A 26,924-nucleotide genomic window follows, 5' to 3' on the forward strand; every position below is an offset into this window, starting at 1 on the left:
CAATCCTGGGATTAAGATTATGAGAACTACTGTATAATCTTCTATGATTATCCTGTTGGATCGTTCCAACCCACAAGATGTTGAAGAATTGAGGGAGGTCTTCAGCACATCTGCTCCCACAATCCTCTCTGTTTGGGCTGTCTGTTGTGAAATCTCTGGATTGACTATATTGTCCACACACCATCTGTCCCACGGTCCTCAGAAAAAAGCTCTGTAATAAGATTATTAATTAAATCACCAACACTTAGGCTGTTTGGTTATATTTGATCAGGGAAAGTCCAGTGGCAGATTTTCACCCAGAATGGTGGAATGAAGACGGTTCGGTTCTTAAAGTGTGTGTGACGCCGCTGAAGGACTCAGCCGCTGAAGGACTCAGCCGCTGAAGGACTCAGATGGTGAGAGTAGAAATGGCACAGTATGGCCTCAGCTGTGGGAGCTATCCATTTCGATCTGAGTGTCTGGTCACTCTGCCTGTTTCCTCTCTCTCTCCACTCTCACTGTTGCTGGAGGAGGATAATGAGGAAGATGGTGAGCTGTGTAACACCACTAACACTCCTCTGCTAGATGAATTAGGTTTTAGGCCAAGGTACTAAGAGATGAGCCCTCACTTAAACTCATTACTCTTGATTTGCTTCACATTGTAATTTAACAACAAATCGATTCCTCTAGTAGCTCTGACCTTTGCTGGAAGGCTTTTTTACATTTTCCCTTAAAGTGCCAGTGCGACAAGGGACTTCAGAGCAGCTCTTCTGCTGCTACTTTTCAACGCTACAACTGTTAAATGGGCTGGCTGAGGAATCAGTACTTTTTGTTCTTCTGTATTACTGCACGTACGGGGATGACATGGTACAGCCTGAGAACTACCACTTTTTGTCATTTAATTTGGGCTTTTTATGCCTTTTTTTTTTTTACAGAGATAGGACAATGGATACAGTCAGAAATTGGGGAGACAGACATGCAGGACAGGAGCCACAGGTTGGATTCAAATCTGGGCGGTCTGCCACAACCTCTGCACATGGGGTGTGTGCACTAGGCTACCACTGCACCAAAAGTTCTGTAATTTCATCTGAGATAAGACATATTTCAGAGTTTCATAGACTGATCTGTTCTTCAGCAAGGGCCAGATAATAACTCCACTTTTCTTAAAACCAAGCGGCAACCTCCAATGTTGAAAATGAAGCCAATGCAGATTTTAAAAAAAGTCAGTTCCTCGAGAGTCCGCTTGAGGCTGGCTCCAAAAAACCTGGAAGTCCCATACATACAGCATTTAAAAATGTTCACAGTTTTGACAGGAGAAATTAACGTTTCCAGCTTGGTACTCAAAATATTTTGGTCTTATCTGTTAATGTCTTTATCAGTGCACACTGTAGTGGGGAGAATTTGTTCTGTAACTCACCCAGTTAGATTTTATGAAGGATGTAAATTATGCATAATTAGGGGCATGACAGATCTACTTGCAAGCAGCTGAATTTTAGTGGTTTGTCAGGAGATTTAAGACCCTGCCTGTCGTTGGGTTGACTGAAAGTTGGGGTTAGGGTTAGGATGTCCAATATGGCCACAGCCACGGATAGGCTTCTGTCGGGGAACGTACAACAACAAAGTTGGCTATTGTAATTATTAAAAGGCTTTTTGCAAAAAGGATCAACACAGAGTTCTGCACAGGACACAACCCAGACTGTTTCCCAGCATCTTTAGCTCTCTGCTAGATTCAGACGTTAACCCACCTTAAGTGAAAGAGAGGGAGCATGAGTGGACGTAAATTAGGTACTTGGAGTCTCACACAGGAAGGATGTAAAGCAGAAAGAAAGATGAGGGTGTCACACAGGCACTTTTCACTTGATGCTTTCATTGACTGTGATTTAGAAAAGGCGTCCATTAGCTAGGAAACATAAGAGAGAGGATCAAAAGATCAGGAATGTGGTTAAGAAGGACATTAACTCATCTACATGGTAGAAGAAAACACTTCCGTTACACTTCCAAAACAGCCAATGGGTGATGTCACTCAGGCTTTGTGCATGTTTATTTGCAGCCAATGCTTAAGACAAAGTTGAGTTGCATGATGGGAACAATATGATCTCAGGCGTCAGCTGGACGTCTTACTGGAGGAACTTAAAATTTCAGACCATGATCAGTTGGTGATAAATAAGGAGATAGTATGCAGTAACTAGTTTTAAAGTTTTCCCCCCTCATCTTAGATTTAACACCAGAGTCGGCAAACTTCGTTTCCTGACGTCATTCGAGCATCTTCAAACAATCACTTGCTTGTGCAGCTGTCTTATTGCAAATATTTGTACGGCTCATTTATAGAGATGTCCAAATATTCACATCATTTTTTTTTTATTTCTAAGAGTTTCAGCTTCTCCATAATGAAACATTGCTTTTGCTGACCTACTTTTTTCAAAGCTGGCATGATAAACTGCTTCAGTTGGAGGCTATTTAATAAAGTATTGAATTGCTTCCATTAAGAAGTGCCTGTTGCTTAATAATTTATGTTGTGGAACTTCATTTAACATATTACTTATTTTTCATTCAATGACGATGATAATACAAGTGTAATATTATACATCATGCCCATGTTAAAAATGACTATCAACGCCTAAATCAATCAATCAATCATTATTTGTATAGCGCCATTTCATAACAAGTGTTGTAATGAGATGCTTTACAAAAGAGCATTTGGGATGATATGCAGGAAGGATTTCTCCATTCCTGTTGTCCACACTTCCTCGCCGCTGAGGTGGAGGTCGGAGCAGGCCGTGCATGAATGAGGACGGAGGTGGTTGTGGGGACGACACAGTCTGATGGTGGAGGCTGGGTGTCGGTTGTTGGTTGGAACGACATCTGGTTGTCGGGCGGTGTTTGAGGCTCGACAGGGTCCGACGGTGGTAGCGGAGCGTTGGATGTTGGTTGGGACGGCACAGTCCGATGGAGGGTCAGGGACGTCGGGTGGTAGTAGTGCCAGATCACCCCGCAGGAGGTTGGGGGAGCTCAAGTCATCATGATACTGTGAGGGACAAAAATGAAGTCCCATTCCCTGAATAATAACTCTATGAATTTGTCCATCGGGGATGCACATCATGAATGACCAACTGTTTTTGATGTCAGACATATTATTAAAAGTTTGAGGTAAAGTCTGACTACACAATTTTCCAGGGAAAGATTGGGGCCATTTGCTTTAAAGCTGCTTCATTACACACACAATTAGGCACTCTGAGAACAGGCTGCACAAATCTTTCTTTGGAATGGAAAGCAAAGATTGAAATGCAGCTCTGACTGCAAATTTCATAAAAACAGAAAAATAATTATAAAGGCACATATTTAAATTCATTTATGCGTCTTTACATGTGGTAAAGAGTCATTTAAATGATTTTTTTTTTACCGTTGATAGACTTGAATTAGTTTCCCTTCAGAACACACAAGCTTCATTCAAAAATGTACCTTGAGCTTAACCTCTCAAAGACAGAGATTATTCTAACTGAACTAAATATTAAAAAGCTCATATTTTCATCAAGCAGCCTTAAAATTCAAGCAAAAATCGATGTTGATAACTAGAAGAGAAACTCGTAACCCTTTGCTGTCAAGTCCATTTCTATAGACTGCCCATCAGGTTTTCAGTGACAGCTTGTCCTAACAGCACCCGATGCAAGCGAGCGTCTGCGACAAAATCAGCCAGATTCTATTGTTTCCTTTTCTTGTGTCCTAACTACCCGAAAGCTTGCCGTTTTTACCCCAACGTCCCATTTCCATTTTCCTCTCTGTTGCTGATGTAGACGGACAAAGAACGAGGAAGGAGGGGGCTCCACACTCGCTTTTCTCACTCAACAGAGCTCGTTAGCTTGTTGTACAAAAAGGGGAGAACGCTGCATTACTAATATCCAATCATCTGTGATGGAAATGTTGAGCTTTGATTTGTGTCAGCAACACCTGAGAAAAACTGTTCTTCCAGCTCACCGTGATCCGCTAATTGTTGAGCCTCTGAGTGTTTTGATTTGAGTCAACAGCTCGTCAATACAAAGCACCACACATCTGTTTGTCCACCTTCAATACAAAAGCACTAGATGTCTTATTGTTTGCAACAGGAAACTGAAGATCACAGAGCAAAGAATGAAATATTTTTAACAGAAGCTTGATGCAACGCAATACATAACGCTCGCTTGCTGTTAGGACACGGTGTAACATCTGCCTGGCATTACATATGACACCCAGTGATGTTGTTCTTATTACATTTTTTAGTAATAAGAGTTATTGGTAATAAGGTGCATGAATGACCTGATAGTCAGCAGGCTCAGTGTTGCTGTTTTTCAGAAGGCAGTGGAAATTCTAGAGTCTGTTGGGGCCCTAGGCAAAAATCAATAGTGGAGCCCTCCAACCTGTGTTCAGCAGGGCAGTAAGATGGGACCCCTTAAGGGAGGCTTCCAACTGTCTTTTGGCTACTGTTTTGGGGCCCCAAGCAGTGTTGCCTGTTGACTAGCAGGGTCTCTGTCAGGAGGCTTAAAACCTGCCTCAGCTCCAGCTCTCAGACTGTTGTTAGACTGACTTAAAGTTAGGATGAGACAGCATTTCCAACATGGCAACCGCCATCAACGGGCTTCCAAAGCCCCCTTCCTTAACCAATGACGTCACTCAGGCTTCGTCCATTAAGACTTACAGTATGGTAAAAACTCAGACATTTATGGAACAAGACCAGCAAAGAGATAAGACACACTGCTTTGCCCTCAAAATTGACAAAAACCAAAAGTTCCTCACAGGAGCTTTAAGTTTCCAGTGTCTTTAAGTTAAATTTCTTAAATTCTCAATTTGTACTAAAAATAAGCCAAATAAGAGCAAGGTGATATTAAAGGCAGAAAGAAAACAGAACATCCAACAAAGCCACAGTTCTGCAAAGCTTCTGACATTAAGAGTGGAGGACAGAGGTTTTATTCAGGCTGACAGGAGGATCTAAAATTGTCAAATGGCAGAGAAAAATGAATTATATCTATTGCTGGATGTTGAGTCTAGTAGTTGTGACACATGTTCCTTCATGTGAAATGTAGCGGCACCCAGAAGAACTCCCCCCCCTCTCCCTTGCTAATGCATGTTTCCTCAGCCAGCTGCATTCAGACACACTGCAGGCCAGTAGTGTGTCTTAACGACATTTCATCCAGCTGGCTGATACCAGCTTGTTTAATGTGTAATAGTGGATCGGCTGCTACAAGTTTTCAGCTTTTTATGGATTGTCACTTTGGTGGGAATCAGTTGTCACAGTTTTGATCGTCAGGCATTTTTGAGCTCACAGTCAGGGCATCGATGTTGTGTTGAGGTGTCAGAAAACGTCTTCGAAATTGATCCATAGATCTATTTACCTCTTTTCATTTCTTTCAGCTGTCGCGCACCAGATGTTTAATGAGTTTAGAGGCTTCAATTTGAATAGCAATCTAATTATTTTTCCATGAGCCACACACCATGTCGATGATCAGCAGCACAAGACCATCAGAGATGCAGATCATCTGATAGACAGTTGAGTGCATTTTTGGTGTAGTGTTACCAGCACAATAGCACTGGGATCACTTTGTCAAGGGGATTAAATGGATTTACGTCTCTGGATTAGGATGTAACCAGCTGGGTACGTTTGTGAAAGGAAGTGTATGTGTATGTGTGTGTGTGTGTGTGAGAGGGAAAGAGATAGGGGGCTTGTTTTAATGGTCTCTGTCAGGTGATACTGCTGTTAGAGAAAAGCTTCTTTTCTTCAGAAGAGCACAGAATAAAACCGCCTGTAGTGCGGCCGCTGAGGGTTGTAAAAGAATCACTACTGGAGACAATTTGCAGAAAAAGATGTTCTTGTGTCAGTCTTAGAAATCTTATTTATGAGCACAAGGCGTGTTTCGCATTGTCACAATTAGGACCTTATTCATGCCTCTTTCCTACAAAATAGTGTTTTAATCGCATTTCATTGCTTAGAAAAGGTGCTTGGATGACATTTAAAGCTCCTGTGAGGCCTTTTTCGAGCTTGAGTCGATCTTTGCGACCCGTTTGGACAGAGCTGGAACATTTAAAAGTGTTTTTTTTGCCAACAAAGAATTACATATTTTGAAAGTCTTACATGAAAATCTCAATGAATCATCAGCGTGAAAAAGGCTGTTTCTGCAGCATGCTGTTAAATTGCTGAAATCTGACAGCTACCACGCAGCAGGGGTGACAGACATATCAAACAAATCTATACAAAGAAATCAATCTTCTCCATGATGATCTGGACATAAATATTAAATTCAAAGTTTGTTTAATAAATTGCTAAAAAAAAAATCCTAACAGGAGCTTTAAAGCTGACCTATTATTCAGATCCCCATTTTAAAACTCACATACAGTAGTGTTAAAATGCTGGACACCCATACTGAAAGTTTCAGATCATGAGGTAAATGTATGTTGGAGTAATCCCAGGATGAGTCTGCAGGAGGCGCTAAACAGCTTGTTTTGCGAATAACATGGTAGTTCCCCGATATGAAACCAAGAATTTCATGACTTGGCTTCAAGCATCTAAGTAAGCTGTTAAAACCTCCTACATAGGCTCTCTTCTTCCAGCATTGGAGACCACCCCTCCCCTGGCAGCCCTGCAGCGTTCTGCCTCCTGGAAGGCTTCAAGAGAGCTGGCCAATCACAAGAGAGTGGGCACTTGGGGAGGCGAGCCTTAAAGAGACAGTAGCTGAAACTAACCTTTTCAGGCAGAGGCTGAAATGAGGGTTTTTACTGACACCAGTATCAGATTAAAAAAAAAGAGTTTCTTGAGCTGTAAATCATGTTAAGCTACTTTAAAGGTTTCACTGACTGACAACATGAAAGGTGAAATTAAGTATAATATGGGACCTTTAATAAAACATTACCATTACATACACTGCATGCCTCTCAAGCTGTACTTAATAACTGGATACGTTAGTTATTGCTCTACAAATCTGATCAGAAATGTTGTTTGATTCTAAATATTAAGAGGACGGGAATCATAAAAACAGTAATATTGCGCAGTAACATGGTACCAAACTAAAGTAGTGCACAATTCTTCAACTGAAATGCAGTGGGAGGCTTTATCGGCTAATGTGGTAAAGAGTTAGCATCAGTCTTTAAGGGTCCTTAACATCATCAAGTGTTGATTCTTTCACTCTTCTCTTCTCATGCTCTCACTTTGTAACGGCCAGCTTCATGCTTGCTTTTTTTGAATGTTTTTTTTTTTTTCAGCAGTGTGCTTTTCATCATCAAGCTAACTGTTTTGTGAACACAGTGCAATTTGTTTCTTTCACAATAAGGTACAAAAAAATCATGGATAAGATTTTCAAATCAAGAAATATCAATCTGTGTGAAAAATTCAACGTTTGAATTTTTAACAAGGAGTTTCTGTTTCAATAAATATATTTAAAAACTGTAAAACTTCAAATAAAAGTCCATCCCCGTTTAAGGCCCAGTCCTTTATCCTAGCCTGATGTTGCTGCGTGTTTTCATAACGACGGGTCTCCATTTGAGGCCTTTTCAGTGGTGATTAGTTTGCAATATGAAAACATTGGGAAAAAGCAGCAAGAAACACAAAGAATTAGATCTACAACATCTGTGACAGATGACAGAATGATAGTAATATGCGTAAGTAGTGTGAGAAAGAAGGTTAAAGGTCAGCAGTGAGTGAGTTCATCCACAGAATGAGCGCTCTGCCTCACAGAGTCCCCTGCGTCATGATCAAGTAGACTGAAAAAATGTAAACCTCAGCGAGTGACAGCAACTCTTCTGCTTATGTCACTACAAAAAACAAAATCTTAGCAAGAGTGTTTGTTTAATTTCTAGTCAGAAATATCTTATAACACATATTATTAGCCTTAGTCGCCTCCACAAGTCCACATAAACATCTTATTAAAGAGACAGCAGCTGAAAAAGAAAGTGAAATGTGCATGTTAATTGGCTTGAAATGAGATGTCTAAATATAAATGAGTCACTATATCTCATCTGAAGACACTTAACAAGTTGACTTTCCTTGCTATATTACTTTTTTAAAATCTTGAAATAAGATAAATATATATTTTTAAAGATTTATTTTGGACTTTACGTTTGTTTATTGTAGAGATAGGACAGTGGGGAATGACATGTGGGAAAGGTGCCACAGGTCGGATTTGAACCTGGGCTACCTGCTGGGGGGGGCTAAAGCCTCTGTACATGGGGTATGCACACTAAACACTACGTTACAGATGCCCTGTAATGAGCTATTTCTGACCAGATATTGAACAAATACACCTGCTAAGATTTGTGTCTTTGCATCTCTGCCTTTAGAGATGGAAAAAATAATTTTCTTAATGGTGAAAGTGAGTGTAATAGTTCTCCTTTTTGGCCTAACTCTTAATATCGCCTGTCCCAAATAAAAGCAGATTGACTTCATAGCAACTGGGGCTATATGTTGAAGTTTTACGGTATCTTTTATTCCTTCTTGTTAAATTCCCAATAGTACTTTATATGACGTGCAAATTCCATAAAAAAGAACATAACAATATTATAAAGACATAAAGGAAATTGGTCTTCCAACAAGAGGGATGGTGTTGGTCCGTGTCATTGCCTTGTCACTTGTTCACAAAACGACGACTGGGATTGTTTTTTGTGCATGGTGTCTGATTTGGAGAGGGGAGCCGGTGGTGATGGTAAGTTTTGGGTCAAACAAATCGCTTGAATCTGGGAAAGATTTTGAAGAGGTAGGATTTTGTTTTTGTGTGGAGGAGATTTGACTTTTTTTGTGCTGCATGGTTTCAGCAACTGGATTGATAAGAGGAACATCTTCTATTGAGGAATATTGATCAAACATTGCATGTCTATGTCTGTGATGTGTGTCGTTTCATTGATATCTAAAATAATGTCTCATCAATCCCCCCCCTTTTTCATTTTCTAACATTTTCTTTCTACCAATGAATTTAAACATGAAACATAGTAATCTTAGTAATCATATTTTGCTCTATTTATAGACAGGCCTCTCATTTGATTGGTTTTGGCATGTTTACAATCACAACCTTTTTATTTCCAACTTCCAGCATGACGTTTACCTCACCTGTTTGCTATAACCCCGCCCACTTTTTCAACTCCACCCACTTTGGATTCTTTACTCAGCCTACCTTATGAGAGGGATTTTCTCTCTACAAGCCAGTTGTCTCACATCTGCACACCTCGACTCAATGTTAGGCCAATTACATAAACTGCAAAAAAGTCCAATCATATGAAGTATATTTGTCTAATTTCACAAGTCAGCATTTGCCTTTCTTACTGCTCCTTTGAGTTGTTTGACTTTAGTTTTTGATCCCTAACCACTTCTTGTTTCTGTCCTTAACTTCATGTCCTAACCTTCCATCCACCAAACGGTCCTCACTTTATTTCAAAATAAAAGCAGGGTTTAATTCAAACAGCTTGTAAAGTACTCTCATCTTAAGGCAATACAAACATTCAAAATAAAAGCCTCCCAATTTTAAAAAATCAAAATTATGGAATTTCAATCATGTGATTAATTGCAATTAACTGCAGAAATTAAATGAGTAAGCACAGTTAAAAAAAATTGTAATCATTTGACAGCCCTAGTCGTTACTAGTATTTTAAGCCTCATTCACCTGACAAGTCCAGATAAACATCCTTGCAGCTCATGTCATCGGACATCCATGTTTTTGCCAGCAGATGCACTGGAAGCATTTAGATCGAAGGAATTATCAACTTCCAGCTTGCAATGGAACGCTGCATTAGATTTGTTTGTTTTTTTGTAGTGTATTAGACTCGTTCTGCTTTGCCAATGTCTACACACACACTGGTCATTACCTTTACCTGTGTGACCACATCACCTGAATGGATCTGTTTCAGTCACAGGACCCCTCTACCTGCTCTGTCACTGCACAACACGGCCCTATTTATTTAAGTGATTTTCTCTTGCACTGCATTTCAGTTTGGAGAAGCTTTTCATTTGAAGACAAAAACAAATAAAGATTCACAGATTCCTTCGAGTCTGCTGAATAAATCAGTTATTGATACTAAAAGTTAGAGCCCATCATTTATTTTAAAAAAAAAGCAAAATAAATAAAAGATATGCAGAGCTGAAGGAGCACCAGGATGAGTTGGCCTCGAGCAACTCAATGCACTTTTTTTTTATCCCCTTACCAGCGTATGACTCATGATCGATACTGGTTCTTCAATCTTTAAATAGGGATGCCGGTTTTTCTTTTATCTGCTGCCAAAAAAGACTTGTTTGAAGGGATGCAATTCTTCAAGGCTGTGTCAAATATTCAGTGCAGATTGTTCAGTTAAGACTCTGTCCTGAACGTGCCAGATCAGTGTAGGCCTGTGCATAACCCAGCATTTCCTCTGCAGGGGTTACTTTAGGTCACTTGCATGATGTTTTTATGCCTTGCATGGTTACCACATGCAACGGCCAGTACTAGTCTGCATGCTTCTTAATGAATGTCTTCCTCTCTTTCTCTTTGCCTGTCCGTGCTTCCAGAAGACAACAATGCCGAAGGTGGGTATTTTTATGTCTTGGTTTCCATTTTATATGTTGTCATGGTTACGGCAACTCAAATAAAGTGAACAAATGTTTAATCATGGTTATGGCATTGATGTTACTGGATGGTAAGTCGTATTGTTCAGGTTATAAAATGTTTTTCAGTTTTTCTTCAATCTTGGGTATAAACTGACTGATGAAAGGTTTCTCTGATATTTGAAGTGAGTAATGTTTTTGTATTTTTTGTATCAAAAATTGGTTTGGCTATAGTTCTGAAGATTGCAAATCCACTGTGAATAAACATTTTATTCAAATAAAAAATAAGTGTAGGTTTGAGCTTGCCACTCTACTGCTTTCCTAACGGTTTCTTCATGGAAAATGACGTTACTAGCTGAAGGTACAAGCTTTTATATTTTGGATGAATATGTCTTATTATGAAGTAAGCCATTAAAACTGACAGTTACAACTTCTTTACAGACTTTTCAGAATATTATTTATTATTTTTTGTTTGATCTAGACCATTTATTTTGCAAATTTTAGGTCCATATTTTAGTCCATTTTTGCATATTTTAGTCCAATGGGATGAATTGGATTATTGTTATTTTTTGTGTGTTTGGTTTTATGTATAATTAAATCAGCAGGCTAATAAAAGTGTGAACTGTATAGCGGATGGAAAAGCTTGCAGTCAGAAAGCTCTGGAATCAGCTAGTTTCAAGCTAACATAAAGACCTTTCATAGTACAAGTGCCTGTGTTTCCAGGATGCTAGTTAAAGTCGCAGGCAGGTTAATATCAGCCAACACATTTTAAGAACTTCCAGGTGTGGAAAAAAATGGCATCTGAATGCAAGAAGAACTTCTGCATGGACGCAGTTAATGATGGTGCCTGCATCTTATGTTCACAGTTCATATTGATTAATTGATGCCAAGTTTACACAACAAAGATTTCAGCTGAAAATGGTAACCTTTTGAAGCTTTCTGTTCATTTACACCACAGTGACGTTTTTGCGGCCAGAAAACAGAAAGTTTTCTAAATGGGTTCCAGAGAGCTAACTTTAGAAAATGGCACCATAAGCATGTGGGTAATCTGGAAATACCATGCTCCTCGGAAAACGGACACTTTAAGCACATGCACGTTAGGGTTCCAGTCAATAGCCATGCACGAGAAGATGGACTACAACAACAATGGCGGACCTCTGAGTTCTGTTTGTCCTACTCATTCCCAGTCGACACTTCTTGAAATGTACTCTTTTTGAAGTTTTTTGAAGGGTACCAACCCCACCTCATTGTAGGTCCAGACAAACATTCATGTGTTAGCCAATTCTCTTTGCTTACACCTCAAAGCTCTTTGTTTCATCAGAAAGTCACACTGCCAACTACTGGTATTGCACGTATACTACAGCGGTTTGAGTTGTATTTGCAGATCCATGTTGACGACGGTTGTTATTGAATGTTGTCATCTGAAAATGAAAATCGGTTCTGTTTTCAGTGGATCGTTCTTGTGTAAACTTGGCCCTAGTCAGTCAAATTAATTCAATACAATTAAACTGTCAATTTAAGCAATTTGTTCTCACCTCTATATAAATATGCACCATGACTCAATTTTCTTTATGACACAAGCGTGACTCACGTGGATACTTGACTTGGTTGTTGAAGTTCCAGGTAACACAGTGTTGGGCAATATTTGTGTGCAGGGATTGATCTTTCATCGGTAGGTGGGATGACAGTCTGTGTATTTGTCATCTCAGAGAGACAAAAAAAAAAAAAAAGGTCAACCTGAATATGTATTTCTGAATGGTGACTAGTAAGTGGCTGATGATGCATCGCAACCTGCTCCGGTTGACTAAATGCTCATCACAATAACCCTGTCTGTTGCACCCTCCTCTTCCTCTCCGTCCCACTCTTCCCCTACCCCAACACTCCTCGGGGGTAACACAGACATCTGCTCTGACAGAGATGCCTGCATGTTGGTGTCACACAGCTTCCCATGATCCCTTGTTCTCTGCTGACTGTGCTCTTGTTTTCCTTTAAGGTCTGGCACACCTGATGATGGGCGACCAAGGTATGAGCTCTGTTCCTTTTCTCCCGTCGTTCCTCCATTGTCCCTCTTCTTCTCCACATTGTGCTCACAAATGTGCAAACCTCTAACTCTCTCTCGGCACTCAGGCTTGAAGCTTCAGATATAAGCTGTCATTTCACTTATTCTGAGTGACCTACTTGGTTTCATTCTCCGAGCCTTGTTTTATTTTACTTTTCTTTTTTTCATATGACCTCTTTTTAAGCTCATTTGGCTTTCTTCTCCCCACTCTGCCGGGTGTCATTTCTCCTCATCTTTTCTTTCCTTTTTAATTATTCACATCCACATTCTGATGTTTTATGATGATGTGGTTCAAATGAAGGCACATTAGCATTAAAAATGATTCGGATAGAATGCATGGCGGTGGACTGGATTTTTAATATAATCCTACATCTGTCCTTGTAATGCATGGTTCTTGCTCAGACCGTCTGTTGCATTCTGTCGCAAACTTTCCATTGGTGTGGCGACTGCACATGCTTCTCATGCAGCATGAGAAGCTTTTCTGACTGGACACTTATCAGTGTCTCCTCTCCTTTTTGTTCTCCCTCTTTGTCTGGAATCTGCTTTCTTCATGGAACATTTCATCAAATCTCATAGGTAAAAATAAAGGTACTTCCCCTTTCCATTCTCTGAATTCCTAAAACAATCACAGCAGTGTTTGTGGCATTTTATACTCAATGCTACACAAAGTGTTTTTAAGGTCATTGGCATTTACAAAAAAAAAACGGATTTCTTACAATAAATGAAAGCTTTTCAAGGTAGGTGCTGCTTTCACTTTGCAACTACACGCTCATGCTTTGTCACTTGTTTCTTTTTCTGCTTGTTGCATGGGAAACAATAATGAGACTCATGGGGAAATAACACAATAGTTGCTGTCCTAACTCCAGTGCAGCACCACAACTCAGGGGTAACTATATTCATGCTGTAGTAATGGGTTTTTTTTGCGAGAGGTTTGATTATAGTGTAGTGGGCCTCCCATCCTGTTGGCTGTGATCCTCACCTCCTCTCCCTTTGGGGTAAGTGGACTTCTGATCTTTGCTATTTGACTCTCCTCCTCAGGGCAGAGAGGGGAACCTTGGCTTCTAAGGTCCCTACTGAGCATTCAAGGTAAAAATTTGATTCCTTTAAGTTTTGTAACTGCAGTAAAGCCATCTTTAGCGAGCCATCGTAAGCTTACTGAAGAGTGGGAGACTTGAATGCCACGTCAATAATTTGGAGACTGAGATTAAATAATATGACACAACTTCAATTTTGAAAAGTAGTGATTAACAGACAGTCTTTCAAGTGTCCCACTTGCATTTTTTATTTATTGATTTTGCTTGCTCATGTTGTTGCTTTGACATTTATTATGTTCATAGTTTTAGTTTTGCATATTCATTGAAGCAGTTTTACAACATTTATTTTTCTTTAATATCTATATAAAACATTTGCGTTATGTTAGATGCTACCCTTTGTCATAAACTTGTGAAGTACCACCTGAACAGGTAAGTCTAAAAACTGCCCTGTGGATGTACACTGTGAGGCTTTACATTATGCTGTATCAACATGAAATCATCGATACTCCAATGTCTCACATCAGCCTGTTCTCATTACCATGGCAAACACTGACACTGAAGCTCACAGATGCACATGTCGCCCTTTGGCATCTATTTGAAACCCACTGGGTTTAAATCAAACTTTTGAGAACCCTTCCTCACACATAAAAGACACTCTGCTGTAAGTGACGTCATAGAAGCAACTAGAAAGTCCACTGAAGGTTGTGGTCAGGGGTTATGGTTGGGCAGAACAACACTTGGCACTAAAAATCTAGTCCCATCTGAAAACATTTTGTTATGATTTAAATGTTAATAATATTTATCCTAACTTTATTACATGGATGTGATATATACTTGATTGTGATTGGCTGATTTAACATAGAAACAGTCAGCTTTCCATTGCTAGAACAAACTGTTACTATGAAGAGCAGAATTGTTGCTAGGGACACGGCTCTACTCACAGAATCTGGAGGACTTACTGTAATCATATCAATCCATAGAAAGAAGTCTGGTTAGTTTAAAAAAACAAAAAAACTAACCACACCTAACCCAACCCAACCTATCTTAACCTAACCCAACCCAACACAACCCAAACCCAACCCAAACCAACCTAGCCCAACCTACCATACCTCACCCAACCCAACCCAACCTATCCAGACCCAACCTATCCTAACCTTACTTTACCTCACCTCACCACACCTCTCCTCAAATCACCTCACCTCCACGCACCCAACCCAACATAGCCCAAGCTATCCAAAACTAACCGACCATATCTCACCTCACCCAACCCAATCCAACCCAACCTATCCTAACCCAACCACACTTACCCAATTCAACCCGACATAACCTCACCACACCTTATCCAACCTAACCCAACCCAAATCCAATCTATCCCAACCTAACCCAACCCAACCTATCCTAACCCAACCACACTTACCCAATTCAACCCGACATAACCTCACCACACCTTAGCCAACCTAACCCAACCCAACCTCAACTCCACCAACCTAACCTAACCCAACCCAACCTATGCTAACATAACCTGGCCACACCTCACCTCACCCAAACCAACCTCACCGAAAAACCCAACCAAACCCAACTTAAAAGACAGTTTGATGTAGGACTAAGAACACATACACAATGTGCATCTTTATGACAGCTTACAAACCACATCTTTGGCTTCTGTTTAAGATTCAAAAGGGTTGAGACAAAGTGTGGGTATTTGACGACCTAGGATGAGAACAGGCTGCATATTCTTGCTGCTAGAACTCTCAGCTGCAGTGGTACATTTCTGATTAAAATTCCTATGAACACAAATATACACCCACATTGGAAACACATTCACAGAGATGAAACCATTGCTTATTATGACTGTTGATATTTAATTTTCGAATCACCAAAGGTAAGTGACATTTTTATAATACTGCTGTTTTGTTATGTTTTTGCACATGGATGAATACAAGTTGGCTTCTCGTTGGCGGCTGGTGTATTATTCTCCATGAGGGGAGGCACAATTTCTCACAGATGGACCAGGGTGTATGATTAAGTTTGTCAGCTTGACACTGACAAATAATGATAATTGCCACTAGCTGGCTAACATAATTAGCATTGTGATGGAGGTCATTTTAACTTATGGAACAATTTATTTTACTGACCATTGTTAAGTTAAAAGGAAAATTATGAAAGTTAGTTTCTTAGCATCTCTACAGTCTGTAACACTACAGTGATGTCATTGGTCAAAAGTTGGTACTAGCTGATTGATTTACACTGTGGAAGTGAATGGAAGAGGATGCTTCATTGCCCAGGCTGATACCATGTTTTTTTTCCCGTGTAAAAACTAGGGTTGGTTTCTACTCTAGGTCCAACCAAAATGTAACACTATCACAATCTGTTTCAAGTTATTTAAAGAATCATTTTCTAATCTTTACAGTGTAAGAAAGGGAAGGCTTAGCCTTGCTATCCCATTTCTTTATTTAACCTTTATTCAACCAGGTAATTAAACCCAATGAGATTAATATCTCTTTTACGAGGGTGACTTGGCCAAGAGGGCAGCAGTCATAATAAACATTTGCAATAAGTCAAGAGCAAACAACAATTGAAATGTGCAAATTGGTTTGAAGATAAAGTGCAGAAGTTGTGTTCACAGATTACAATTCAAGAACACATCAGGCACTGTCCAATGTCTTGTGTTTTGTTTCATTTAAGATCGAGCCAAAGGCTTCAAGCAAAATGAGCTCTGCCAGCCTCAAGTCATTCTGGAGAATGTTACCTGCAGAGAGGGCAGCAAAACTAGAGGCTCTTTTCCCGAGCTCAGTCCAGACACGAGGAACATACATTTTAAAACCATCTCAGAAACTCAAGGAATAGTGGCTGTCCCTGACTGAATAATGAAAAACAACACTTTTGGCATTTTGTACGCCAAATTCCAGTGGAAGGCATTTATTTCTCTGAAACAAAGATGTCACACTTACGAGCAAATACACTGAAAAATCTGGTGAAACATCATCTACAGACTTACCTATTTCTCTCTTATCCCATTGTAAATATCATATTAGCAGATAATAATAGATTATAACGATCTGTAGGCTCGTAACATGCGCAATGCTCACTTCTGTTTTTATTATAAGCTCTACAGCCACCATACTGAAACACACAGGTTTTTACTCCACTACAACAAACACTAGTCTTACTGTACAAGTGGCAGAAGGAAAGCCACAGGGAGAGATTGAGAGAATGCTGATGAGGCACAAACCTGAGCGCCCTGTTTCTAATTTGGGCCATTGTTAGCTGTCCCTGGTGTTACAGAGCAAAAACCTCGTCACCAGTTATGTAGTGTGTGTGTGTGGTCACCAACACATATCCCCTTTGAGTATTAAATGGAGGAGAGAGGACAGAGCATGTAGTCATTGTCTGCTTTAAGCTTGTAAGAATATTGTGTATTATGTTGCTCCCCCCTCCCCCTGAGGTCCTCCTGTGTCATGTTAACCACTTGTATAGTTTATCCTCTGTTTCATGGCTGCTCCCTGGAGGATGCTCTCGTTTTTTTTCTATTTTTTTTTCTGTGCTGCTTTCAGGCTGGTGCATTGACACTGGCTTCCTAAAACCTTGCTTTGCACCCAGCTGCAGAGAGCAGGGCGTACAGTAGGATAAGTCATAATACCGCTGGCACACAAATCACAGGGTATTTAATTGCTGTCATCACAATAAACTGCCATGTGCAGCTTAAGAGGGAGTGCAGGCTGTGCAGGCAGGCTTACAGGTACAACTGGGCTTTTTCTAAATTAGTGTACTTTCTAATGTAATTGCTTGCACTTTCCAAAGATGGAAATTGTCGCTTTTCATTACACCGTTCACATTTAAGGGGGATTTAAATCCGATGAGCAATTGGAATCCTTCGCTAGTGGTTTGGACACAATGACCTGTATTTACACAACAAATTAAATGGATGCTTAGAATGCTCTACTATTGTACCCTTCTTGTTTTATTGCTTTAACACGGATATAGACGAGTATTTTATGATGCTTTTACAAGGTTTTTTTTTATGCTATCAGATGATTCTAGCAAAGGTGTTGTTATGGAGTTTCAGACTGCATTGCCGATCCTTACATTCATTGTTATGCTTTGATGAAGAAACTGAATATGAAATGTGATGATTTCACAGCCATTGTAGGAGTTAAAAGGGTGTTGATATTAGTCATGTCCTCACACATACAAAATCCACTGTGGTTTGGGGGTTTGAAAAATACACAATCACACAGTTAACATGTATGATGATTTGTGTGGGTGTATATGCATGTTTGTGTGATAAATCTATGTGTCTTTTTTCTGCTAAATGATTAAAACACAAGTCACATGAGATGCAAAACGATGGCACGGTCACTGTGTGCTCTGCACATGTGAGGAGTGCTAATTAAATCACATGCCTAAGTCCCTTAAAGTTAGATACAGATTTATGCACAGCTCAATGTTCATGATGAAACAAACATCATGAGGAGCTAAAGGAGAGCAGGAGCTATAGATTTCTAATGTTAGATTCCCGTCCAATCCAGGACATGTTGACTTAACCCTGAAGAAAATAGCATCTTGTAAGGAGATGTGCATATGTTTGCATTCCTAATGGAGTTGTATACTTAAGCTGGGATTCAGTGCAGCTCGGTGAGTAAGTGCTGTAGGAGTGTGTTTAGGTCATTGGAAGAGCCTCACTTAACATGCAGTATGTGGGATTTTGAAGTACTGCCCGTTTACTTCGACTCCAGCTCAGGAAGACACTTGAGTCCCATGCTTATTATGCAGTTTCACCATCTGTTTAACAGCAATGGGGGTCACAATGGAACATTATCTCAAGAGCAACAATACTAGATGCTTTAACTCGCACTCTTGAAAACACAAAGCAACACTGACTGGCTACTTTATGCGCTCTGATTATTTTGCGCCAGTCGGTCAAAATGTTCTTTGTAACCTCTCAATGGCTCGTACTGCAAAATCTGTGAACACTCTGCCTCAGTGGCATTATTATTATAACCTCACTTTTTTTTTGAAGATTTCACTGCATCATCTACGTTTATCTTAAAACTCCCTTAATATCTGATGAAATCCAGTAGAGGATGTCATATTGCTTGTTGTTAACTTCACCTAAACAGGGCCCTAAGATGTTAACTAGATTATTCTCCTCTGTCGCCCTCCGGTGGTGGAACAAACTTCCAAACTCCATTCGTTCTGCAGAGTCCCTCTGCACCTTTAAGAAAAAGCTAAAGACCCAGCTCATTCATGAATTCCTACGACCTTAATGATGATGATGATGATGATGATGGTTTTGTTTGATAATGCTGATTTTAAGATGGTTTCTATGATGATTAGAGCTGATTAAATAACAGCCGTCGATGTTGTGCTTTGCCTCTGGTCACTTCCTGTCAGCACCTGTGTATATGATCGGACTCAAAGCTCTTAGTTTGCACTTACTGACGTTGTTTCCTCTTTTCTAGATCCTTGCTTGTGTTTTACTTACTCTCTGATATACGTCGCTGTGGATAAAAGTGTCTGCCAATTAACTGTAGTATTGTAAATATGGGGGGTGCCAGTGGCTTAGCGGTCATGTTTTGTCAAGTTTAGTGATAGGTCTCCATGACACCATGACGTGCTTTCCTGACTATTCGTTTCGTCTTGATGGGGGTGGGTTGGATTCTCTCTTTTTTTCTACAGTTAACAGCGTTGTGAAATAACAGCTGAAATGTTTTTAGTTGTCAGAGTATGGCATGGTGCTTTTACATGTATGACTCTATACAGGTATCTGTCAGTGAGGAATAATAACTATTACCACACGCAACGGCTCGATGTGTCAGGATGTTATACAACAGATCTTCAAGCTGTCATCTCAATCTTAAAGGTGTATATATGGTATCATCCTGTTTTTACTGGCCGAGTAAAAAACCTTGATATAAAGTTGATGAGTATACATTAGAGCCCCCATTTTCTTTATTTTGTTATCTTTTGATGCTCTTGTAAATCTGAAGTCTTGACAAAGATATTTCACCTTTTTTTCATCTCGCGAGCGAGATGATCAAATGTAGGGGTATCTCATGTTTTCTGGTGACGACTGTAACCGAAGAGTCTCCAAATCTGAAGCACACAAAGCCTTTTTGCGATGAACACGCAACAAGTTCCTTCTGATAATGTACAGCGGCGTGTCAGAGTGCAACTTGTCAAGCCTTGTCTACTTTCTTTATCTGACAGGTAACACGATACCATGTGGTGTGCTTGGAATCAACAACAGATGTTGCCTTTGTAGCTTCACATGAAACCTAGAAGACTGTCAGTGAAATCCTTTCAGCTCCATTGACTTCCCCAGGATTAGAACCCGAGATACATGTTCATCTCTAGTTGTAGTTTCTTTAAAATGACTGCTGACCGGTTTGGTAGCTATATGGTCAATATTTCCTTTAGTTAAGGCTGCGCTGAATACTCATGTGACGGTCTTGATTCATATTTATTTTTGAGGGGAGGGCAGTGAAGTGATGTCTAATCTTCACAAAAAGATCTTTGCATTTGAATGTAGAAACTACTGGCTAGGATTTTGCTGATGTTAGCATTTGTGGTTCGCTTTGTGATCAGAGCAGTATCATACAGGGAGTTTTAGTAGGCCATGTGAAGAAAAAAAGAGCTGTAACACTTAGGCCTTAATGCAATCTCTAAACCATCACTAGTGACTATCATTGGGAAGTGATTCAGCACTCTGAAACAATCTGATCATAGATACTAGTCCCTTAACTCCAACTCCATTCTCACTTCTCAAGGACGTGTAACCAAAGAATAACAATTGCCCAAAAAAGTGTGTCTTTGTCGCAATTTTTGCAAATTAGCATGCAGGAGTTTGTGGATGTTGTATTTCATTTACAGTAAATGCAAAGTACAGTCCCACCTCTGACAAGGCAAAGAGCCAATCGTAGGTCAGGATCAGATTCCAAAGGGTCCATGCCATCCCTGGCAAACCCTTGGACACGTCCTTGTTGCTAATCAAAATTACCTGGCAATGCAGGAAATAAGAAAAGTTCAGTGTTACACGAGTCTTTACCATTATTCTGCTCTGTAAAAGGAAACAGGCTCTCATCTCAAATATCTCTGAAGCTCAATGCAGAAAATCAAGAAATATTACTTTAACACACTAATTCACAGTCTGTCCTCTTGTTAGTTGCAGGCTACAAACCGCTCAGGGCTGTAACTCATATGTGCAATCATCGCTTTATTTATAAATTCAATATCAACTCATACAGAAACAATAATGCGTCGGTTGATACATCGAGTCGAGAACGCCGGAGAAAATCTGTGCAAATGACTTTCACACATTTTATCACTCATGTTCCCAAATAACAATAGTGTGAAAAGCATGAAAAACAAATGGGTGAGAGGGGCGAAGTGTGATGAATAAGTATTGTCAGACTTATTTTAGTAAGATTGAATCATTTGGATCAGATGGTGCACAGTCTTATGATTCAACACAGATGCAATATAATGGTATCATCTGCATAGGATTGATTGTATGTAATATGGACAGTGCCTCTCAGTCTCCTTCTAATGTAAATACTGAAGCCAAACTACTTCCATTACATGCACTATTGGACATATTGCTCTGGTGATGTCATTTGGAGTAGACTTGCAATGAAGGGAGCTGGCTGGTGGAATCAAGGAATAGATGTCATCGCGCTCTTCTGCTTATCAAAGCACAAATTTGACTTTCTGATGAAACGTCAAAACCCCTTAAGTTGAGTGCAGTCTACAGCAGAATGGATTCTTGTCTTGCTTTGGAGCAGACACTCACAGTTATGGAAATTTAAATGACTGCATTGTCCTAACTTACTCCACTTATACGGTAGAGAACGCTGTGAGGAGCTGCATTTGTCAACAGAGCTGTCGGTCATGACTGTTTCCTTCAAATGTTTATTTAAGGCCAAAAGTGTTCACTAACTCACACGATAAAAGGAATGTTTTAAAGAAGTCAGACCTAACATCTAGTCCAAACTACTGGCCGAGCTGTCCTTGATGTAATCAACTTCTCACTTAAAACAGCAGGAGGATGAAAAGGAACTCGGAGTTACTGAAGATGAAAGACTACAGAGAATTTGAAAATATGTTTGAGATGTGCTCTGGCCAACTGAGAGTTTTGTTTCTAAGAGACCTTGTAAGTTTTCTACTTCTTCTCCTTGTTTGTCTGAAAGTTCTCTAAGAGATTCATGTTGGCTTTTTATTGAGTGTTTTTACAGCCCTTCTTTCTGGTTGCAGAGAGTTGACAGATATCGTAAAGGCCAACAATCATGGACTCCATGATCAAGTCCATAATGTCATCCACAAAACATCCACAATGGAGCAGAAATAATTACCACAGGTCAGAGTTTAACACACAGACAAGCAGGTTTCTCTCTCCATGCTTCAGATTTTCTCATATAGACTATACATAATAGGGGTAGCTAACTTGAAATATTATATAATGCCTGATTTTAAACCCTCACATTTGGCCATAGCCATCTTAAATTTGTTTGACCCAGAAGTTACCATATTTTAGGATGGGAAGGCAATTTGTCAATCATGGGTAGCCACGCCCCAGAGCATCCGAGAGATTGAGTCATAGACTGTATAAAGAATGGACTGCAAGAGACGTTGGCTTAAGTGAAGCAAAAAGGATTGACTACTGGCTGGTAAAATTTTAATTAAATTCTACTTGGCCTGCCCATAGCACCGGTCTGGTGCCCTATCACAGTCATATTTTGGCTTCATCTTTGTGTATCGTCCATATGTCTATAGAGATTGAGACCAAAAACTAAGTGAAGTCAGGCTCATTTTTTAAAACTTGTTTCATACAATCTGACTTATTTCAGTAACCATTGGAGTCCCCACCAAGTAATCCTCATATGAAACCAGTGACTTTACGTCCAATTCTTTGGAATCAATGCTTCTCCGTCAACCAGAGAAAAAAATTCTAAGACTCCATCTTTAGCCAAGGTGCTTTCAAGAAGTCCCATTGGTGTTTCAGGAAAGCAGCTGAAATCAGAAAAAAACAAACACTTTGTGGACAAAGGGGCCTAAGGGACTGGTTTCCATGTTTTTTTTAGCACAGGTAGTCCAAACACAGATTATTAAATTACAATTTCATTCACCCCGATAGTTTACTCACTACATACTAATTCACCTCTTTCATGCCTGCACTGCCTGGCTTACCTGTTCCGTATACCACCCCAGGGCCATCAGTGTTTGTTACAAACAAGGTAATTGTACTTGATGGGTCGCAGAGGCAATTTTCACTGCCACAGAGATGGGGAAACAGACTCCTTTTGCAGTGCGGAGAAAAAAGGCCTGTAATTGCCTGGAGTGAGATTTGTGTATCTTGACATGGCAGATTGGCAAGACTGCACTAAAGCTCCACAGATTAGTACATTACCACAGATTCTGCTCCTAAGGGGGGAGGCAGGAAGACACACAGAGCGAGCTGGAGGACTTAGAGTAGACAGAGAGAGGCATTTAAAGAATGAGCGCAAGGAATCGGGGAAGAGAAAGGGAGAGGGGAAAGAAGAAGCGTGATAAAGTGGGATTATAAAACAGAGGCATGTGATTATAATAGACACAGAAGAAAAAATACAGTAATGAAGGAGAAAAAGAAACACACACACACACACACACACACAGACTGTTGCCTGGAGTTAAATGAGACTGTTTTCTTTTTTAAGAAAAATTGGGTGTATTTGTTTCGAGCAAACATTTACTTTCATGCATCAGACCTGCTTGCCTGGCTTTCTGATAGACGTGTTTTCTCTCTTAGTGCCAGTCTCGGCTTCATCGCCGGCATCCTCAATCAGATAAAGAAAAAAGAAGAAGCGCACCTTCACATCTCTGAACTGTCATAACAGGCGGACGACGCAGGCAGGTTTTCAACATCACTCCCGTCTCCTCAGCACAGACCATCAACGATAACAAAAAATCCACCAACTTTGGATTAATAGCATCAATGCCGTTCAGAAAGAATATTTATTATCAGAGATGACAAGCGTATATATTTCTCCAAAACCCAAAGAAAAGGGGGCGAAGGAGAATGTAGAATAAAAAAAAGTTAGATCAATATGAACAAGGCTCATCTGGCTCCCCAGGTAGAGTGGAAGGAGATCTGCTCCGGATCAATAACATTGGTCGATGCCAGTGAGAGACTGCAGTGATGAAAAACTCTATTTCTTGGCCTGCAGAACAGAGTGGATGAATCTTAGCAGAAAATAGATTTAAAAAAAGGGGAGATACCTATGCGTCAGCTGCAGACGGTGAAATGCATCCATTGCTTGTTTCTTTAGTTATAGTTGAGCTTTTAGATCATCGATTGTGGACGTTTACGGCCCCTTGTGATGAAATGCTACCCAGTGTTTATATTCCATTTTACTTTAAAGGTCATAAATTCTTGTTTATTCCCTCTTTAGCTATTTAAAATTGGATGGAAAATCCACAATGCGTGTATTTATAGAGTGACGTCTGTTAGCGCACGGCTGCTTTGTGATTTATGAGACGCGCTGGTGGCTAAGCTACCTCGGGAAAGAGATTGTTATTTTCCGCCATCTTTAATGGTTCAGTCATCTCCCCCCCATTGTGTTGTAAGTCTGCCGTGTGATGCTTTCAAGGCGTGTTGGAGAAAAGGAGGGATACAGTGTGACTAATTCATGGGATCAGTCACACTGGGATACATATTCATTTGTCCTTCCCATGACTGCTGCCCAGTCTGTTCAATACGGCTCTTTAGTGTTCAGAATTGGAGCAAAAATAAGAGTCAGAACAGCAGAATAATGTCTTTTTTATGATGCACAAATACAAATGAATTACAGATTATGACATTTAGGGTTATTTAATGACTTTTCAATGGTAAATTGTAAATGGACTATAGGGCTTTTCTAGTCTTCTGACCTCTCAAAGCTCTTTTATTTCCGCAGGTCACTCCTACTGATTCACACACTGATTGTAGAGGCTGCTTTGTAAAGAGACCATCAGTATTAACTCATCCATTCATACACATTTTTTACACAGCGGAAGCAACTTCGTGTTAAGTTTATTGCCCAAGGGTACATTGGACATGTGGCTGCAGGAGCTGGGGATCGAAACACTGACCTTCTAGTTGTGAGACAAGCGACTTTACGACTGATCCACAGCCACCCAATGTTTCAAGGCAACCCCAACTCCTAAAACGTCTTCAGTTTCAACATTTGATATGTTGCCTTTGTGCTATTTTTAATGAAATATGGGGTTTTATATGATTTGCATAAATCATCAGATTCTGTTTTAATTAATATTTAACACAACGTCCCAACCTTTTAGGCATTGGGGTTGTAAATAAGTATGGGGATTTAAGAATTCTCTATAAATGTCTACACATATCTACATCCTTCAGGTTATTTTTGCACAAGAATAAGAAAATAAGTCAGTATCAGTATGTACAGTTTTTTTTTTTTACTTGGAGTAAATGTTGTTTCTTTAAGATACAAAATATGAATAACCTCAGAAAATAGACCATGTTCTCCATACTGTTCAGCTCCCAATGGACAACTTTATTTTAAACAGGGCAACGTTTCGATCCAAAAGGGCTTCCTCAGGCCCAAAAGGATCACCCACATATATAAAAAACAAGACTTTTGTTCATGCTGTGCTTTGATTTTTCACGAGGTTGGACACACAGTGAATTTGAACCTATCATTAACTCACAAATCTTTACATAGATTCAAAGAAAACGTATTGTGAAATGCATTTGTCATTCGTATCGATACCCACTTCCATCCATAGATCGAAATGTTGATTAAAAACGACCAAACAACCTTAAATCATGTCATTGGTCGGCCTTGAGAAGCCATGATGGTTAAAAATAGAGATAGTGCATGTAGATAATTAGGACCTGAGATGTTTTTGCAGCAACATTCTGTGAATACTTTTGTGTGAGCGACCCCAAAGTGGATGCACCGTCTCAGTGATGCATAGCGAGGAAATGGCACGGCTCCCTGTGGGAAATTGAATAGTCCATTTCCAATCGAGTGTGCCCTGGAAAATCCATGGGGGTCAGTGGCAATTTGTCTTGGGAGGTCTGCACCGAGAGTCATTACGCTCGAGACCAACATGTCCCCGGGGACCACACCATTCTTTATTTCCTTCTGATATGTATACTTCTCTCCTTGTGCTTCTTCTTGTAAATAGGTGTGAAGATTCCCCCTCCATTCATTCAACTTACATATGAATTGAGTGTTGAAGCCTAGCTGTTACAGTATGCCGAGCCTTCCTCTGTTATACAGCAGCAGCAGCAGCAGCATCTCATTAATGTCTATTTTGGAGTAGCTTATGTTTGTTTAACAAATCGCTCATGTCCCTTGTTAAATTAGGAGCATGGTACAACACATCTATTCTGCTTGAAGGAACCTTTATGTGCTCTAATAGAAAATACTGTTAACTCTAATGAGCAAAACATTCTGCTTTCAATCACTCCAGTTTACACATCAAGAGGACGAGGAAGGGGACTTTTGAGTTGAGCCGACGATGATACACAAACCTGAGATTATTTATTTTATTTGCTACCATGACGTCCTTTGCGTGAGTTTCATTTTCCCATTGCTTGTTTACAAATGTCTGTAAATGCCTGCAGGAATTAAAAAAAATCAGACCCTGATTCTGGAGAAAAACGTTTCACTACTTTAAATACTTAGTGACGTCTGTGATGTTGAAAAAGTAATGTTGAAGTAATCATGACTCCAACACTCAGAATTCAGCAGATTGGTCAGGTGTTTTTTTCCCCTTAAATTGAGGACTTGCCTCTGAAGAAATCATTAACATCGTTTTATAAATTATGGCTCATGTTGACCGAAACATGTTAGTGAATATGTTAATTAATGTATGAACACAGTGTTTAAACATTTCTGTTATAAAATCATGAATACATGCCTTATTTCATGATTAATTCACGCTTAATTCATGATATTTCGGTGGACCCTTATCTAAAGCTTTGCCAAATTGCATTTATTTTAATTTCTAAAAGCAGTGCCACAGTTTGATTTCAGATAATAATAAGTTTATTCTTATAGCACTTCTCAAAAGCAAGTTACAAAGTACTGTACTATTAAAACAAGATCGTTTAAAACACACAGATCAATGAATAATTAACAAATAATCAGGCAAATGAACTGGTATTTGAAATAATATATTATTAACAGGATACCTGTGCCCTATCAAAGGATAAGCACACAGTTAAGAAACCCCCCACCCCTAACCTAAAAAAGAGAAAACACTCGGTAGAGTCTGCAGAGAGGAACAGAGATTGCAGAGCCTATAACACAAGTAAAAAAGCTTTAAA

General features: G+C 39.7%; 1 protein-coding gene across 14 annotated transcripts in view; it reads left to right on the plus strand.

The window, feature by feature from the left end:
* The window catches only part of LOC109983199 (neurexin-1a), a 338,575-nt gene that overhangs the window by 18,555 nt on the left and 293,096 nt on the right, over positions 1 to 26,924 (plus strand). For 6 of the 14 annotated variants that reach the window (XM_065959877.1, XM_065959879.1, XM_065959887.1 and 3 more), the window contains exons 3-5: positions 10,469 to 10,486; positions 12,498 to 12,527; positions 13,602 to 13,649. In XM_065959877.1, coding sequence (XP_065815949.1) covers positions 10,469 to 10,486; positions 12,498 to 12,527; positions 13,602 to 13,649 — 96 coding nt within the window. The remainder of the gene's footprint in view (positions 1 to 10,468; positions 10,487 to 12,497; positions 12,528 to 13,601; positions 13,650 to 26,924) is intronic. The other 8 variants (XM_065959883.1, XM_065959884.1, XM_065959886.1 and 5 more) reach the window with 4 other exon arrangements.

The sequence above is a fragment of the Labrus bergylta genome, chromosome 10, assembly GCF_963930695.1.
Source record: "Labrus bergylta chromosome 10, fLabBer1.1, whole genome shotgun sequence".
Taxonomy (NCBI): Eukaryota; Metazoa; Chordata; class Actinopteri; order Labriformes; family Labridae; genus Labrus; species Labrus bergylta.